We start from the raw sequence: 17,518 nt of genomic DNA on the forward strand, positions 1-17,518 counted from the left end.
GCCATGTATTTTTCCGGGAAAGAAACAATCATTCTAGATATCAGTGCTGCGGTACAAAATGAATCCATCAAAATTAACACGGGACAAAAAGTAGCTTTCGTAAGAGGCTGGCGAAATTAACCTTTTTCCGCATCTAGTAATCAACAGTTAAATACTTTAAGTCTGTAGTAATCTACTTTGCATAGAAATGGCTACCGTGTAGTCGTTGTAGTCGTTGGATTGTAGCATATAGCAGTTCACATTAATTAGATTCATTGCTCTTGCTCCTGAGATAATTATTATGACTAATGCATTCGTCTATTGTTTGAGTTGAATTAAGAAGAAATTCAACTTATTTTTGAACTAGGGCGATTAGTGAATCGGCAATGTTCTCGGATTGTAGATCCAGAATGGTTTAAAGAGCGCAATATTGCGATGATGGTGGGCTTTTCTCTGTTGTTCATGTCAGTCCCCAATGGTCGTTTGGTTCAGTGCAGTTGCTGGAGCATGGCGAGCTTTTGCGGATGATAGAGTAAAGGGGAGAGATAGGGAGATAAGAAGAGCATTTTAAAGACCTGAAGACACAGAGCTATAAACGCAAACATTTATTTTTTTGTCAAACGCTTAAAAAAAATAATGAAATTCTATAGATAAATACGAGTCTGTACTTTATTATCTTGTCTTTCTCTTCCAACTCTTACTATTTCACTTTCATTTTAAAGCCCGCTGAGAGTGTACTGTCCTTTTTTTATACAAAATGTCTTTGTCATCTGTTGTGATCCCCTTGACACTTGGATTGGAAACATTTGGCTTGAAAAATCAGGAAGTGAAATGAAGTGAATGAACGAAAATCACACTGAAAAGTGTCAAATCATTTCAGTTGTTAGAACTATCTGGAATTTGTGTTGGCTGACGATCTGGAATTTTTTGTCGATGACAAACCGATAAACAAGTTCTAAACGTGCGCGGCTTGGTCAAGATGCAGATTATGGCTTGCATGAGGTATACGAATATGCGAATATGTAGATGTAATAAATATTTTTGCACTTTAACCAGGGCATACTCTCAAATGTCGGACCTATAAGTCTGACGTATTCTGGATGAGACTCACACCTCATGAGTTAGCAAGTCTGACAAGCTTTTCCTCACGCCTCACACGTACCCATCCCCTTAAAAAACACCGAAGAACATGGATTTCCACCTCTAAAAAGTCACATTGTGAGACACTTCTTTTTTTTTTTAATCAGAAAAGATTAAAGATATTCAGTATGCACCACGGCTCCATTTCATAAAAAGCTGATATGACAGCAACTCTTACAGGGATGACAATTGTTATGGCAACGACAAGAATCCAGCTTCCTGATTGGCTCCTGTTATGGTAAGTAACCATTCCAACAAGAGTTACTATCCTAACATCTTTTATGAAATTCTTGGGCCTTGATCGTACAATTAGTTATACGGCTTTACTACTATGGGGGTGGGGGGGGGGGAGACACCCATTCCATTCTTATACTGACCTCAAACATCTCTGCAGTGTTCAATTTCATGAAATTCTTCCGTCGAGATGTTTTCATTGCAACTGATTGACAAATTGCCCTACATCGACGTAAATAAGCACTGAATTGTCAGTGTTTTAGTAGTAGCCATGATAAAAAATCATGGGCGTACATACTCGAGCAGGATTCGAACCTACGACCTCCTGATCACCGGACAGGCGTCACATCCACTAGACCATGCTTTCGCCCGACAGCAAGTGTTGGTTCTAATCCTTATAGCATGCAGCGGGCACTGCGTAATTATTCAATTTCATGAAATTCTTCCGTCGAGATGTTTTCATTGCAACTGATTGAGAGATAGCCCTACATCGACGTAAATAAGCACTGAATTAATCAGTGTTTTTGTAGTAGCCATGATAAAAAATCATGGGCGTACATACTCTCTGCAGTGTTGTTAATACACATTTTTTTTTTTTCCGTTTGTCTTAATGAATTCCTGTTGGTAGCTTTTAGACGACGTGGCCTATATCAGGAACGCATTTTCAATCAAGTGGCTTTGTTTGATTTTTATATGTCAAAAGTCTATACGTCCCACCATCAATAAGGTTCTGGTCGCACTCAAGTAATGACGGAGATGTGCGACCCAGCTTTCTATCTGATGACATGATCGCAGATGGCAACCCACCTTAATCATCATCATCACTATGGCAACCCACCTTAATCCTCATCACTATCATCACTATCATCACTGTTTCCTCCACTGTTACTCCCGCTGCTTCCACTTCCAGAGTTACTACCTACGGTCGTGGAATAAACAGAAAATTCAGTAACGTTATAATTGAATATAGGGAACATAAGCAAGTATAAGAACTTGATGGTGCTCATCATAAGCAGCATCATTTACCAGATAGTTTCTTCCCATTCCGTTTCGTCGACAAGCGTTTATTTGTTTTATCTGTTTATCAAGTCTTGTTTTACGATATTACAGATATTTATGATACCAGTCTTTGGGACGCTTTTCTGTTGATGGTAGACCTATACTTGAACTGAATTATGAAAAAAAAAATGTTGTCGAGAGTTTCACTGATATTGGTCATTTTGATCGATGGTTATATCCTGTTCATAGAAAAAGAGACCATTAATAGTCCCCGTCTTTTATATACATAAAGTTAAATAATGACAGTAGAACGTCCTCAGCTGTGTATTTAAATTAAGATGAATGTTCGACTGGGTAAAGTGGCTCCAAATACAATGAACAGCAACAACAACAACAACAACATTAAGGTCTGTAGAGATTCTCAAATGTCGCATTTCATTTTTGGGAAAAAAAAAGAGCAAAAGAGCTTTACCTCCGTTGCCACCTCCATTGTTATTGTCAGCAGCTACAGAAAGAAAAAGAAAACCAATGTAAAGCATAGGAAAAGAAGAAATACACTGATGATGATGCAATATTGATATCGTCTGGAATAAAACTGCTATTATATATATCTATTGAATGCAGTGTAATAACAGATTTACTGGAGGTGAAATATCTGGACAACATAACTTATCATTCCCTTAGATAGAAGAACACGCCTGCGCTAAGCCATAAGGTGTCTGAGCAGTGGTTTTGTTTTCCTCGAGGGATTTTTTTTTTTTCAATTCGTTAATGTTAAAGCAACTTTTCCGAGCATGATCGTAATACATTGTGAACAAACACGAGTGTCTAGCAAGTATCAAGAATTACAGTAGTATGACTTTTATTGTTTTCTTCTTGTCTTTATGCTACGCTAGATTGGGACACAAGCTGTATAATGGAGACCTACTCGCCCTTTGCGAATAGAAAACAACTATAATAATGATAATATCATGTTATCTTACGGCTTTTTCACATAAATATATTCTAATTTCAATTTCATGGTACTACGGTTGGCCAAAGAATCATCACATTTGCAATGTTTGTACTGTTCATGACGCTATCCACAACTGAAAGACGAGGGACTGTTCGACTGCTGAATGTTAAAGCGGACTGGTACGTGATATGATGACGTCAGTTAGGAGAGTATAAAAAAAATGTAAAATGTTGCAATCCAGATCGCGTGCATAAATGGGATGAACGACGTCGTGACTTCCACAGCGTCGAAACTGGATAAAGTTTTAATTTTCTGAAGTTACAATTGATTAAACAAAATCAATTGAAATAAACGAATATATATAAATAAATTGAAATAGTAATAAAAACAATTTAAGTTAGTGTGTTGAAGTAATATAGAGCCTACAGACCACAATAATTTTTAGAAGAATTAAAAAGAAAAAATGCAGTGACACCTAAGCAGACGGAAACATGACAATCTAACTTGAAATTTACTTACCCGATCTGTTCTTTTAATGGTTATTTAACTGCTTATATCCATTTACGTCGAACTCATTTTCATGTTGTGGAAGTCTTGACGTCGCATGCATATTATGCAATTCTGCCCATTATGACTCTTAATCATATAAATTGTGGTGGAATCAGGTTGCACATAAAAACATTAATTCATTCATTCATTCATGGTTTTAACGCTGGCTGTGTTAATGAATGGAAAGTATACGTTTTTGGACCTATTGCGATATACAGCAGTTTATAAAAAATAGCATGGATTAGTGCCGTTCCTAATATCTAATGGATGAGTCGGGGACGTTGTCGTGAAAAGAGAGTTTGAAATACAGTTATTGCTTACGAGCTTGGCACGTCGTCCCACAGCCGTTGGAGCAGCATTTCTGGTTGCCATCGCAGTCGACGTCATCCGAGCATAACTGAACACATGTCCCAACGCCTTCTGGAGCAGGGCAGGTTCCTTGCTTGGGTGCCGCTGGTAGAATGAATCAACAACGAAAAATTAGCACGAGTTAGTAACAGCTTTACAAAAAAGGGCATTTTTACAGAAAGAAAAGATGTTGAGGATAACAACAATAATTAAAAAGATGTTGTTTAGAAAAAGAAAACAGCTCTGTTTGTTTTACTTATTCTCCTCTAATGGAGCATTACACATATTGAGATATTCAAGGATTGCATTGCTCTTTTGTAATCCGGACAGCGCACCGTGCGTCCCCTTTATTTTTTTATAAAAAGACTAAAACGAAAAAAATGTGCCTAAACAAACGGAAACATAATAATCCCACTTGAACTGTGAATCTTACTTGCCCGATCGATATGTTCCTTTAATGATCATTTATCTGCTTATTCAAACATGCTGATTTAGGTGCCGCTGGTAGAATGAATCAATAATGAAAAATAAACACGAGTTATGAACAGCTGAGTTTCCGTTTTGGACTTTCCATTTACGTCGAACTCATGTTCATGTTGTGTAAACCTTGACGTCGCATGCATATGCGATTCTGCCCATTATGGCTCTTAATGATATAAATTGTGGTGGAATCGGGTTCCACATGAAAACAGTCATTCATGGTTTCAACGCTGGCTGTGCCAATTAAAGGAAAGTATGGACTATCGAAAAGTTTTTGGACTATCCAAATTGCGATATATAGCAGGTTATACAAAATAGCATGGCTTATTTGCGTTCCTAATATCTAGATGACGAGACGGGTAAGTGGTAGTTGAAAGAGAGTTAAAAATGCAGTTATTGCTCACGAGCTTGGCACGTCGTCCCACAGCCGTTGGAGCAGCATTTCTGGTTGCCATCGCAGTCGACGTCATCCGAGCATAACTGAACACATGTCCCAACGCCTTCTGGAGCAGGGCAGGTTCCTTGCTTGGGTGCCGCTGGTAGAATGAATCAACAACGAAAAATTAGCACGAGTTAGTAACAGCTTTACAAAAAGGGCATTTTTACAGAAAGAAAAGATGTTGAGGATAACAGCAATAATTACAAAGATGTTGTTTAGAAAAAGAAAACAGCTCTGTTTGTTATACTTATTCTCCTGTAAAAATGGAGCATTACACATATTGAGATATTCAAGGATCCTACGTACAATGCTCACTACAGTTGATAACAACATGTCCACTTTGATCAGTGCAATATGATGCAAATTATAAAATCGTATTTATACTGCGAATGAAATAAAATGAAGGTACCTAGATACAAAAAAAAAAATCTCCTTGTATTATGTGGGTACCTCAAAGCAAAGGGGGAAGCGGGGATGAAGAGCTTACAACTACAAATAATGAGGGAAGCCATACTAACTGGAGAAAGGGGGAATAAAAAAAAGAAATGAAATCAAAAAGAAGTGTGAAAAATGAAGGAATAGAATATAGGGAGATAAAAATAACAACTAGATCAATGTGTATGGGTCAAAGCCCACAGAGACGATTAGTCGCAAGAAGGCAGTATTACGTATAAAACGAGTATAAAAGTATGTACTGCCTTTTTGATTTATACATAAATGTTTATTGAGATTAGGCTTTAGAATTGCACGACTTTGTACTTTTGCATTGCTCTTTTGTAATCCGGACAGCGCACCGTGCGTCCCCTTTATTTTTTTTAATAAAAAGACTAAAACGAAAAAAATGTTGTGACGCCTAAACAAACGGAAACATAATAATCCCACTTGAACTGTGAATCTTACTTGCCCGATCGATATGTTCCTCTAATGATTATTTATCTGCTTATTCAAACATGCTGATTTAGGTGCCGCTAGTAGAATGAATCAACAATGAAAAATAAACACGACTTATGAACAGCTGAGTTTCCGTTTTGGACTTTCCATTTACGTCGAACTCATGTTCACGTTGTGTAAACCTTGACGTCGCATGCATATGCGATTCTGCCCATTATGGCTTTTAATGATATAAATTGTGGTGGAATCGGGTTCCACATGAAAACAGTCATTCATGGTTTCAACGCTGGCTGTGCCAATTAAAGGAAAGTACGGACTTATCGAAAAGTTTTTGGACTATCCAAATTGCGATATATAGCAGGTTATACAAAATAGCATGGCTTATTGGCGTTCCTAATATCTAGTTGATGAGACGGGTAAGTGGTAGTGGAAAGAGAGTTAAAAATGCAGTTATTGCTCACGAGCTTGGCACGTCGTCCCACAGCCGTTGGAGCAGCATTTCTGATTGCCATCGCAGTCGACGTCATCCGAGCATAACTGAACACATGTCCCAACGCCTTCTGGAGCAGGGCAGGTTCCTTGCTTGGGTGCCGCTGGTAGAATGAATCAACAACGAAAAATTAGCACGAGTTAGTAACAGCTTTACAAAAAGGGCATTTTTACAGAAAGAAAAGATGTTGAGGATAACAGCAATAATTACAAAGATGTTGTTTAGAAAAAGAAAACAGCTCTGTTTGTTATACTTATTCTCCTGTAAAAATGGAGCATTACACATATTGAGATATTCAAGGATCCTACGTACAATGCTCACTACAGTTGATAACAACGTGTCCACTTTGATCAGTGCAATATGATGCAAATTATAATATCGTATTTATACTGCGAAAAAAAAATAGAATGAAGGTACCTAAATACTAAAAAAAAAAAAAAATCTGCTTGTATTATGTGGGTACCTCAAAGCAAAGGGGGAAGAGGGGACGAAGAGCTTACAACTACAAAGAATGAGGGAAGCCATACTAACTGGAGAAAGAGGGAATAAGAAAAATAAATGAAAAAAGAAAGAAGTGTGAAAAATGAGGGAACAGAATATAGGGAGATAAAAATAACAACTAGATCAATGTATATGGGTCAAAGCCCACAGAGACGATTAGTCGCAAGAAGGCAGTATTACGTATATAAACGAGTGTTGAAGTATGTACAGCCTTTTTGATTTATACATAAATAGTTTATGGAGATCAGGCTTCAGAATTGCACGAGTTTGTACTTTTGCATTGTTCTTTTGTAATCCGGACAGCGCACCGTGCGTCCCCTTTATTTTTTTTATAAAAAGACTAAAACGAAAAAAATGTTGTGACGCCTAAACAAACGGAAACATAATAATCCCACTTGAACTGTGAATCTTACTTGCCCGATCGATATGTTCCTCTAATGATTATTTATATGCTTATTCAAACATGCTGATTTAGGTGCCGCTGGTAGAATGAATCAACAATGATAAATAAACACGACTTATGAACAGCTGAGTTTCCGTTTTGGACTTTCCATTTACGTCGAACTCATGTTCACGTTGTGTAAACCTTGACGTCGCATGCATATGCGATTCTGCCCATTATGGCTCTTAATGATATAAATTGTGGTGGAATCGGGTTCCACATGAAAACAGTCATTCATGGTTTCAACGCTGGCTGTGCCAATTAAAGGAAAGTGTGGACTATCGAAAAGTTTTTGGACTATCCAAATTGCGATATATAGCAGGTTATATAGCATGGCTTATTGGTGTTCCTAATATCTAGTTGATGAGACGGGTAAGTGGTAGTGGAAAGAGAGTTAAAAATGCTGTTATTGCTCACGAGCTTGGCACGTCGTCCCACAGCCGTTGGAGCAGCATTTCTGATTGCCATCGCAGTCGACGTCATCCGAACATAACTGAACACATGTCCCAACGCCTTCTGGAGCAGGGCAAGTTCCTTGCTTGGGTGCCGCTGGTAGAATGAATCAACAACGAAAAATTAGCACGAGTTAGTGACAGCTTTACAAAAAAGGGCATTTTTACAGAAAGAAAAGATGTTGAGGATAACAGCAATAATTACAAAGATGTTGTTTAGAAAAAGAAAACAGCTTTGTTTGTTTTACTTATTCTCCTGTACAAATGGAGCATTACACATATTGAGATATTCAAGGATCCTACGTACAATGCTTACTACAATTGATAGCAACGTGTCCACTTTGATCAGTGCAATATGATGCAAATTATAATATCGTATTTATACTGCCAAAAAAAAATAGAATGAAGGTACCTAAATACTAAAAAAAAAAAAAATCTGCTTGTATTATGTGGGTACCTCAAAGCAAAGGGGGAAGAGGGGACGAAGAGCTTACAACTACAAATAATGAGGGAAGCCATACTAACTGGAGAAAGAGGGAATAAGAAAAATAAATGAAAAAAGAAAGAAGTGTGAAAAATGAGGGAACAGAATATAGGGAGATAAAAATAACAACTAGATCAATGTATATGGGTCAAAGCCCACAGAGACGATTAGTCGCAATAAGGCAGTATTACGTATAAAACGAATATAAAAGTATGTACTGCCTTTTTGATTTATACATAAATGTTTACGGAGATTAGGCTTTAGAATTGCACAAATTTGTGGTATACTTTTGCATTCCTCTTTTGTAATCCGGACAGCGCACCGTGCGTCCCCTTTATTTTTTATAAAAAGACTAAAACGAAAAAAAAAAATGTTGTGACGCCTAAACAAACGGAAACATAATAATCCCACTTGAACTGTGAATCTTACTTGCCCGATCGATATGTTCCTTTAATGATTATTTATCTGCTTATTCAAACATGCTGATTTAGGTGCCGCTGGTAGAATGAATCAACAATGAAAAATAAACACGAGTTATGAACAGCTGAATTTCCGTTTTGGACTTTCCATTTACGTCGAACTCATGTTCACGTTGTGTAAACCTTGACGTCGCATGCATATGCGATTCTGCCCATTATGGCTTTTAATGATATAAATGGTGGTGGAATCGGGTTCCACATGAAAACAGTCATTCATGGTTTCAACGCTGGCTGTGCCAATTAAAGGAAAGTGTGGACTATCGAAAAGTTTTTGGACTATCCAAATTGCGATATATAGCAGGTTTTATAGCATGGCTTATTGGCGTTCCTAATATCTAGTTCATGAGACGGGTAAGTGGTAGTGGAAAGAGAGTTAAAAATGCTGTTATTGCTCACGAGCTTGGCACGTCGTCCCACAGCCGTTGGAGCAGCATTTCTGATTGCCATCGCAGTCGACGTCATCCGAGCATAACTGAACACATGTCCCAACGCCTTCTGGAGCAGGGCAGGTTCCTTCCTTGGGTGCCGCTGGTAGAATGAATCAACAACGAAAAATTAGCACGAGTTAGTGACAGCTTTACAAAAAAGGGCATTTTTACAGAAAGAAAAGATGTTGAGGATAACAGCAATAATTACAAAGATGTTGTTTAGAAAAAGAAAACAGCTCTGTTTGTTTTACTTATTCTCCTGTAAAAATGGAGCATTACACATATTGAGATATTCAAGGATCCTACGTACAATGCTCACTACAGTTGATAACAACATGTCCACTTTGATCAGTGCAATATGATACAAATTATAAAATCGTATTTATACTGCGAAAAAAATAAAATGAAAATCTTACTTGCCCGATCGATATGTTCCGTTAATGATTATTTATCTGCTTATTCAAACATGCTGATTTAGGTGCCGCTGGTAGAATGAATCAACAATGAAAAATAAACACGAGTTATGAACAGCTGAGTTTCCGTTTTGGACTTTCCATTTACGTCGAACTCATGTTCACGTTGTGTAAACCTTGACGTCGCATGTATATGCGATTCTGCCCATTATGGCTCTTAATGATATAAATTGTGGTGGAATCGGGTTCCACATGAAAACAGTCATTCATGGTTTCAACGCTGGCTGTGCCAATAAAGGAAAGTATGGACTATCGAAAAGTTTTTGGACTATCCAAATTGCGATATATAGCAGGTTATACAAAATAGCATGGCTTATTGGCGTTCCTAATATCTAGTTGATGAGACGGGTAAGTGGTAGTGGAAAGAGAGTTAAAAATGCTGTTATTGCTCACGAGCTTGGCACGTCGTCCCACAGCCGTTGGAGCAGCATTTCTGGTTGCCATCGCAGTCGAAGTCATTCGTGCATAACTGAACACATGTCCCAACGCCTTCTGGAGCAGGGCAGGTTCCTTGCTTTACCGCTGGTAGAATGAATCAACGAAGAAAAATAAACACGAGTTATTAACAGCTATAGAAAAAAAATGGTAGGACATTATTACAGAAAGGGAAGAAATTTAGGATTACATCAATGGTTACAAAGATTTCAAAAATAATAATTTTGTTTGTTTTACTGATTCTCCTGTAAAAATGAGGTATTACACATCCTGAGATATTGAAGGATACGTACAATGTTTTGTTATCACGAAAGAGAGAATCACAGTTGATTTTTTTTTTCATCAGTGCAATTCCATTTAGTTTTTATTTCATTTTTCAACGAGATATTTTATTTTCGTTAGTAACAGAGAATAAGGTTTTTCACAAGCAAAACAAAGCAAACTGAGAAGAGTTTACAATGAGTTATTGTCGAACCTCATAATAATTATATTCAATTTTGCCCATAATGGCAGTTGATGATAAAAACTGTAGAATCGAGCTGCACGTAAAAACATTCTTTCATGGTTTTATAGGCTGGTTGTGCTAACGAACAAAAAACATCCGTTTTAGGACTACCATCATTGCGATATGATAGCAATTTATGAAGATATCCTAACATGCCTAAGAGTGGTTAGTTATATCAGGAGAACGGATCTCTCATCCACCTCCCTGGTAATATCTAATTGATTGTGAGAAGAGGACCTGGTCGTGAAAAGGGTTACAGCTCGTTATTCCGAAGGTTCGTTATTCCGAAGATTCGTTATTCCGAAGGCTCTTTATTCCTAAGATTCGTTATTCCGAAGGTTCATTGTTCCGAATTGCATCTTAGGATTAACCAATCTTCGAAATAACGAACCTTCGGAATAACGCCACAAATTTTCGGATTAACGAACCCTTTTTCATTTTCGGATTAACGAACCTGTAGATATAGGGAATTTGCGTGTTTCGGATTAACGACCCTTCGGAATAACGAACCTTCGGAATAGCGAACCTTCGGAATAACGAACAGCACCCGTGAAAAGAGAGTTTGAATTGTAATTATTACTCACGATCTTGGCACGTGTGCCCACAGCCGTTGGAGCAGCATTTCTGGTCACCAGTGCAACTGGAGTCATCCGTGCACAAGTCAACGCATGTCCCACTAGTGCCGTCTGGAACAGCAGGGCAGATTGCCGTGCTTGTCGCTGGTAGGATGAATCAAAGATCGATGAAAAAACAAGTTATTAACAGCTACAAAAAAAATGGTAAGACATTTATTTTGATAGATAAGACAGGGGCTCAACACTAACGGTGGCCCGGTGGCCCGGGGCCACCAAAAACGCACGTCGAGCCACCAAAATTTCAGAAATGAAGAATTTTATGGCCTGGTCGGGCCACCAAAAAAAAAAAAAGGTCGGCTGTTTGCCTTTGGGCCACCAAAAATGAAAGTTAGTGTGGAGCCCTGGATAAGAGAAGTTAAACAATGAGGATTACATCATTGGTTACAAAGATGTCAGAAAACAGTTTTGTTTGTTTTACTGACTCTCCTGTAAAAATGAGGTACGCTGTATTAGCATACTGCTATACATGCAGAAGAAGATACATGATAGGTGTGGAGATGTTGAATCAGTTTTGACTACTTTGTTCTCACTTCAATCATGAGAAGAGAAGAATGTCTGTATTTTCCTATATAGATTTAGGACAACCATGGTTGACTCTTGGACGATCCGCAGGATAAAATTGGAAGACATCAAAGGCAAAATACATTACCAATGCAGAAATATACATAAGAATCATTCTAGTGATAGGCCCTACTTGAATATCAATCATATCAGTCATCCAAATCTTATGGAATATATCATCCTAATAACGCATAGAATGGAACGCTACCACTATTCATATTTTCTCTTCCTCGTAATATAGCACGTGGTATATAGAAATGGTGACAAAAAAGAATTAAAAAGATTATAGCTGTGGATTTGGATCAAGATGAACCTTCGATGGGGAGAAATCCCCCCCCCCAAAAAAAAAACCAAACAAACAAACTAGAGAAGCACTCTGAGACCTCCGCCAAGCAGCTTATTTCCACCACTGATCTTGTTCTTCCATATTGAGATCAGTTATTTGCACCCATACGTAATGCATAGGCCTACTGTAATCACAACCAAAATTTGACCTGCTGTTCTCGTGTCATACTAAACCTTTCCTGTAAGTTTCATCGAAATCCGTTCACAACTTTTTGAGTTATTCTGCACATAGACTTCATCAATGAAATTGTCATTCTTTTGACGAAATTACATATTTCGTGACGAAAGGGAACATGCGAATCTTGGCGCTCCATACTTACTTACGAGCTTATCCTCGCATTTAAGGATAATCGTCTGAAATTGTCAATCCCCAAAGCGTACCAACGTTATATGGAGGGGACCGAGCAAGGGGAAGGTCTGAGGGGGATGGGGTATCATTCTCCCATTCGAGGGATCTTTTACATTTTAGAATGGAAATTTAACGATCTGGGTATACGTTTTGTGGAATATCCGGACATAATATTTTGTACCAGACAAAAGACTGTAGAAGGCGTCATCTATGGAGGGAGACCAAGCGGGTGGAAGTGGGAAGAGGTATATCCCCCTGTCACATGACGGAGCTTTTCATTTTTATGATTGCAGTTCAACGATCTGGTGCACATTTTGTGTGTGTGTGTGTGTGTGTGTGGAATATTTGGAAAATTGTCGATTCCAATATGTAGTCATGGTCAATGCATAGAGCGGAAGCTAATATACATGGGGGAGGAAGGGATGTCCCCCAATCCCTCCCATACGAAGGAGATTTTGCATCATAAGAATTGAAATGAAAATATCTCGCATACACATTCATGACGGAATATTTTTGAAAATTGTCAGTCAAAGAATTATACTAAATCAATGGTTAAGAACAGATCGAGGGAACGGTAAATTGAAAGAGGATATATTGATATTCCTCTCCCACATGAGGGAACTTAAATTGAATTTGTTGAAATTGAAGTGACAGATCAGGACGGGACGTGGACACGTTTTGATGAAGTAAAAATTCAGAATTTGCCAATCTCAAATCTGTGCTAGGTCTTTGGGAAAGGACCGAGCGGGGGAGGGTGTGCGAAGGAGTATCGGGTGGGGGGGGGGGGGGGCAAAATGATATGTTTGCCCCCAATATCTTCATAGGGAGGCACCCCTCAGGTTCGACGCCCTTGATTGATCAGGGTATTAGGAATCAATACCAGTCAACATGCATTTGCGTTGCACATGCAAGTTCCTTTAAGTTTGAATAAACAGGTTCCTATAAGTTTGAATGAACATGTCAAATTTCACCTATTTCTTTGTACAATCTATCGATAAATGAGAAAATAAAGTTTGAATCAATTGAATCAATTGAATCATCGGGGCTCGTACAATCTTACCTTCACTAGACGCCAGTAGGACCAGGGCGACGACAACAATACTCTGTTTAAGCATTGTATCTGGGGTGGGAACCCGATGACAAGTAAGTTAATTTAGTTGAAAACTGCCTCCAGAAAGATCGACATGTAATGAAGAATAAAGATGCGTTTGAAAATTGATTAATTGTACGAAAACAATGATGTTTGATTGATTGATTAAATTTATTACCACTTCATGGGTTGGAACACCCTGATCAGCAGAGCTGGTTTCCATAAGGACCCACATTCATAAATAACGGTGAAATGCAAAAATAAAATTATAAAATAAAAAATAAAATTATACAAGACGTATGGAACAAACTTAGATTCAAAAAGAAAAGATATACAACAAAGCTATGCAATTAGATATGACAGTTGCACCTTAACATAGATAAACAAAAAGTTGATGATTACAATCCCCTTCGATAAATAATGTATAATACACTGCACATCATTACATGTACTGTTTAAAAGTACATTGATTAACACTAAAGTAAAATCACACAAAGAGTACACAACTACAGACAACAACCTTTCAAAAGGCAAGATACTATATTGATTTAACAATAAACATACGGCCTACGGCCTACCATGTGTTGATAACCAGATGAATGAATGAACGAATGAATAAATGAATGAATAAATAGATAAATAAATATTACGTAAACATGAAGGTAATGATTCACTCCTTCCCATTTCTCCGCCTTTGCATGCTTTCCATGAATTTATGGTTTTTGCTGCCAGTCCACTTAAAGCTGTATTTCACGTAACATTAACGAACATTTATGAAAACAGTGGGAATGGGTGCCTATATGTGTATGAAAATAAGAGATGGATCTTGCTAAAATGAAAAGATAAGACTTCTCATAATGAAAGAAATTTCCTGATATTGTTGGCATGACCAATACTTGCGGAGAACTATAAGTCGACAAACTTACTCTATAAAATGGTACGTAGACTCTGGTGTAGACTCGTACTTGATGGCTGGCCAGTTGGTGAAAGCAAAGGAGAATGTGTACCACTCATTCCTGCCAACCAAGCCTTAAATACCTTTTCTACGACTGGCGGAACTCAGAAACTTGTTGGTGTCAACTCCGGTCATACTATGATGGATTGGCGGGGCGTGGGGGAACGTAGACAAACACAACAATAAAGACAGACTCTGAGTTAGAAGAACAGAAAAGGAAATAAATTGATTTTGAAAAGGGGCGTATATCTTTTCACGGTTCACATTATTCTGCAGCAAGCTAAAGATAAGCGTTTCAACAATCACGTGATGAATTACACTTCCGACTGTTTGATTAGATCATCGTACCGATGGTGCTTTATAGGCTGTTTTTTTTTTTCTTTTTTTCCCCCAGAAATATTTCTTCATAGTATATATTCTCATACATAAAAAGTGGACTTATGAAACAAACTAAAACATGGAAACCTAATTAACCCTATATAAACAAACACCCTGGACAAATCCCTACACTAAATTGCTTTCATGCATAAGAGAAGGAAGAGAGAGAGAGAGAGAGAGAAAAAAAAGCCTAATTATATTACAAGCGTGGTGTGAAGATTAAAAGGTACATTACTAAAACAAGACGAGAATTAATGGATGGTTGGAGCCGCTGAGCAATTGTTTTATTTCAAAAGAAAATAAGGTTTGAATTTTTGGTTCTTTTGCAGCCATTAAAGGATAAGCAAAATTTTACAAACTTTAATGATAAGACTCAGATTAAGTTTGGTAGATAATAAAAAAAAATCAGACTGATTTTGAAAGAACTTAAACTTGGGGACTCTTTCAAACTATCACAGAGACAGAGATTAATATATTCATTTTTTCAACTCCGAACAGAAACATATATACCACTATGAAACTTGACAGAGAAAATGAGTATATGAATCTTGATTCATTATAAGCATAGTTTATTATTATATATAATTATATTACTCTTGTTTGATGACTTGTCGCCTGGTTGTGAGAATGTAGATATGGGGCATTGAATATTTCTGTTTTATGGGCAAACTTTGACGATTCCTTATCTTGAGGTCAAGAAAATCATGTAAAAGCCAAGTTACTTTCTCTGCCATGCATACAGTACAGCGAAGTTACAGCATATGAATTTGTTGTTATTCTTGTTGTTTTGCTTATGCTTTCTTCTCGCTATTTTTTTAATTTATTTTTTTTAAAGGTATGATAACATTAGATGTAGACCAACATTAACTTTTTCAATTATCACTGAAGAATTGTGTGACCTAGTGAATGAGGATCTGCCTCCAGGCAGAAGTGTGACCTTTTTTTCACTTACTTTTCTGAATATCAAACGTTCCCATCAATTTTTGGGGAAAAATGGCTCAAACGTTCTGAACATTTAAAGGAGTTCATTATCAATTTAGAAAATGCGAGGTTTCCTCTGAAGTCAGATGCAAAGAGACCGAAGAAAATCATTCGACTTACGTGAATTTCGACTTACACAATCTGCCTCCAGGCAGAAGTGTGACTTTTTTTCACTAATACTTTTCTAAATATCAAACGTTCCCATCAATTTTTGGAAAAAGAAAATGGTTCAAACGTTTTGAACATTTAAATCAGATTTAATCAATTTAGAACATGCGAGATTTCCTCTGAACTCAGATCCAATGGGACCGGAGAAAATCTTTCGACTTACCTGAATTTCGACTTACACAATGTAATCAACATAATCATGTTCATATCCATCCCGGTATAATTTTTCTTCGACTTAGCCAGTTAGTCAGTTTTTCTACTCGCTCGACGTCGACGTATTATAGGAGAGGTTGACTGTAGTAAAAGGTAACAGCACTCACAACACTTCGCCGTTAGAGTTATAGTATGCCAAATTCCAAGCCCAGTTTCATATAGATTCAGTGTCTTCTCCAGGTATAGTTTTAATAAGGCAATGCCTTTATATATTTTTACATCATATTGGAGAGATCATTTTAGATCAATGCTTGTCTCGGTGGCGTTTCCGGCAGAGGAGTATAGCCGAGGCCAGAAATGCATGGCCGATGGCTTATATATTTTTGTATTTTAATATATTCATGTTTATTTTGCAAGAAAAAGCAGCGGGTGTTGCTGCAGAAAGTGACTTGACTGACCGGGGAAGTGATAGGCTGGCAATGTGCAGACTGTCAGTCCGTCGTTTTGTTTCTTCATTTTATGGCGGCCGAATAAACTTGTCATCAGATTATCTTTTATAAAAAGACTTTGAATTCTTTCCAACACCTTGTTACACGAAAAGACAATAGCATTGGTTAAAAGTACCGTCATGATGATATTGATATATTATACAATGTCAGACATCAACAAGATGTGGTGAATTGATGTATAAAGTTAATACATTGACAATAAACATATCTAAAAAAAATTGTAATTAGATAAAAAGACAGATCTGTGAATATTCTATATTCAGTCTGACTGAAGATGGCGGCCAAATGTACTTTTCATCAAATTATCTATAAAAAAGGACTGAAAATTCGCTGTTACCTCCTATTACCATGATTATGTGAAAAGACAATATTATGGAAAGCGCGGTTATGAAGATATGGGCAATCATGTTGTACATTGACAGGCATCAAAAAACGTGGTGAATTGGTGTAAAGTACAAGTGAATTGACAATAAACATATAAAAAAATAATCATATTGTAATTAAAGGAAAAAGATATGACAATACCAAATGTTGTGATAACGAAGTGGACGGCATGCCTTTCGTCGGTCTGAAATATTGATAAATGTTAAGATTGGAAAATGATACCATATCGACTGAAATAGCCAATGCAAATATGAAGAAAATTTTTTTTTATTTTGTGTAGACTGAGAAATGTTGTGCCAATGGCTAC

At 37.3% G+C, this 17,518-nt stretch overlaps 1 protein-coding gene across 1 annotated transcript; it reads right to left on the reverse strand.

Annotated features, from left to right (window-relative positions):
• Nucleotides 1-476: 476 nt before the first annotated feature.
• Nucleotides 477-14,702, reverse strand: LOC140238533 (uncharacterized). The gene is made up of 12 exons (XM_072318437.1): nucleotides 14,610-14,702; nucleotides 13,654-13,713; nucleotides 11,288-11,422; nucleotides 10,157-10,285; nucleotides 9,259-9,390; nucleotides 7,865-7,996; nucleotides 6,476-6,607; nucleotides 5,089-5,220; nucleotides 4,178-4,309; nucleotides 2,825-2,857; nucleotides 2,192-2,272; nucleotides 477-494 (listed from the first exon to the last, which is right to left on the reverse strand). Exons 2-11 carry the CDS (start codon nucleotides 13,706-13,708, stop codon nucleotides 2,193-2,195), a joined length of 1,092 nt encoding a protein of 363 aa, XP_072174538.1. The 5' UTR covers nucleotides 13,709-13,713; nucleotides 14,610-14,702; the 3' UTR covers nucleotides 477-494; nucleotide 2,192.
• Nucleotides 14,703-17,518: the final 2,816 nt, after the last annotated feature.

This window comes from Diadema setosum, chromosome 15 (assembly GCF_964275005.1).
Source record: "Diadema setosum chromosome 15, eeDiaSeto1, whole genome shotgun sequence".
In the NCBI taxonomy this organism is placed as follows: domain Eukaryota; kingdom Metazoa; phylum Echinodermata; class Echinoidea; order Diadematoida; family Diadematidae; genus Diadema; species Diadema setosum.

Bases quoted from the DNA above. Each gene is read 5' to 3' on its own strand.
- LOC140238533 (XM_072318437.1), bottom strand. From the start codon at position 13,708: ATGCTTAAACAGAGTATTGTTGTCGTCGCCCTGGTCCTACTGGCGTCT. The intron at 10,286-11,287 runs GTGAGTAATAAT...TCATTCTACCAG, and splicing joins TGGGCACACGTGCCAAGATC to CGGTAAAGCAAGGAACCTGC. The intron at 6,608-7,864 runs GTGAGCAATAAC...TCATTCTACCAG, and splicing joins TGGGACGACGTGCCAAGCTC to CGGCACCCAAGCAAGGAACC.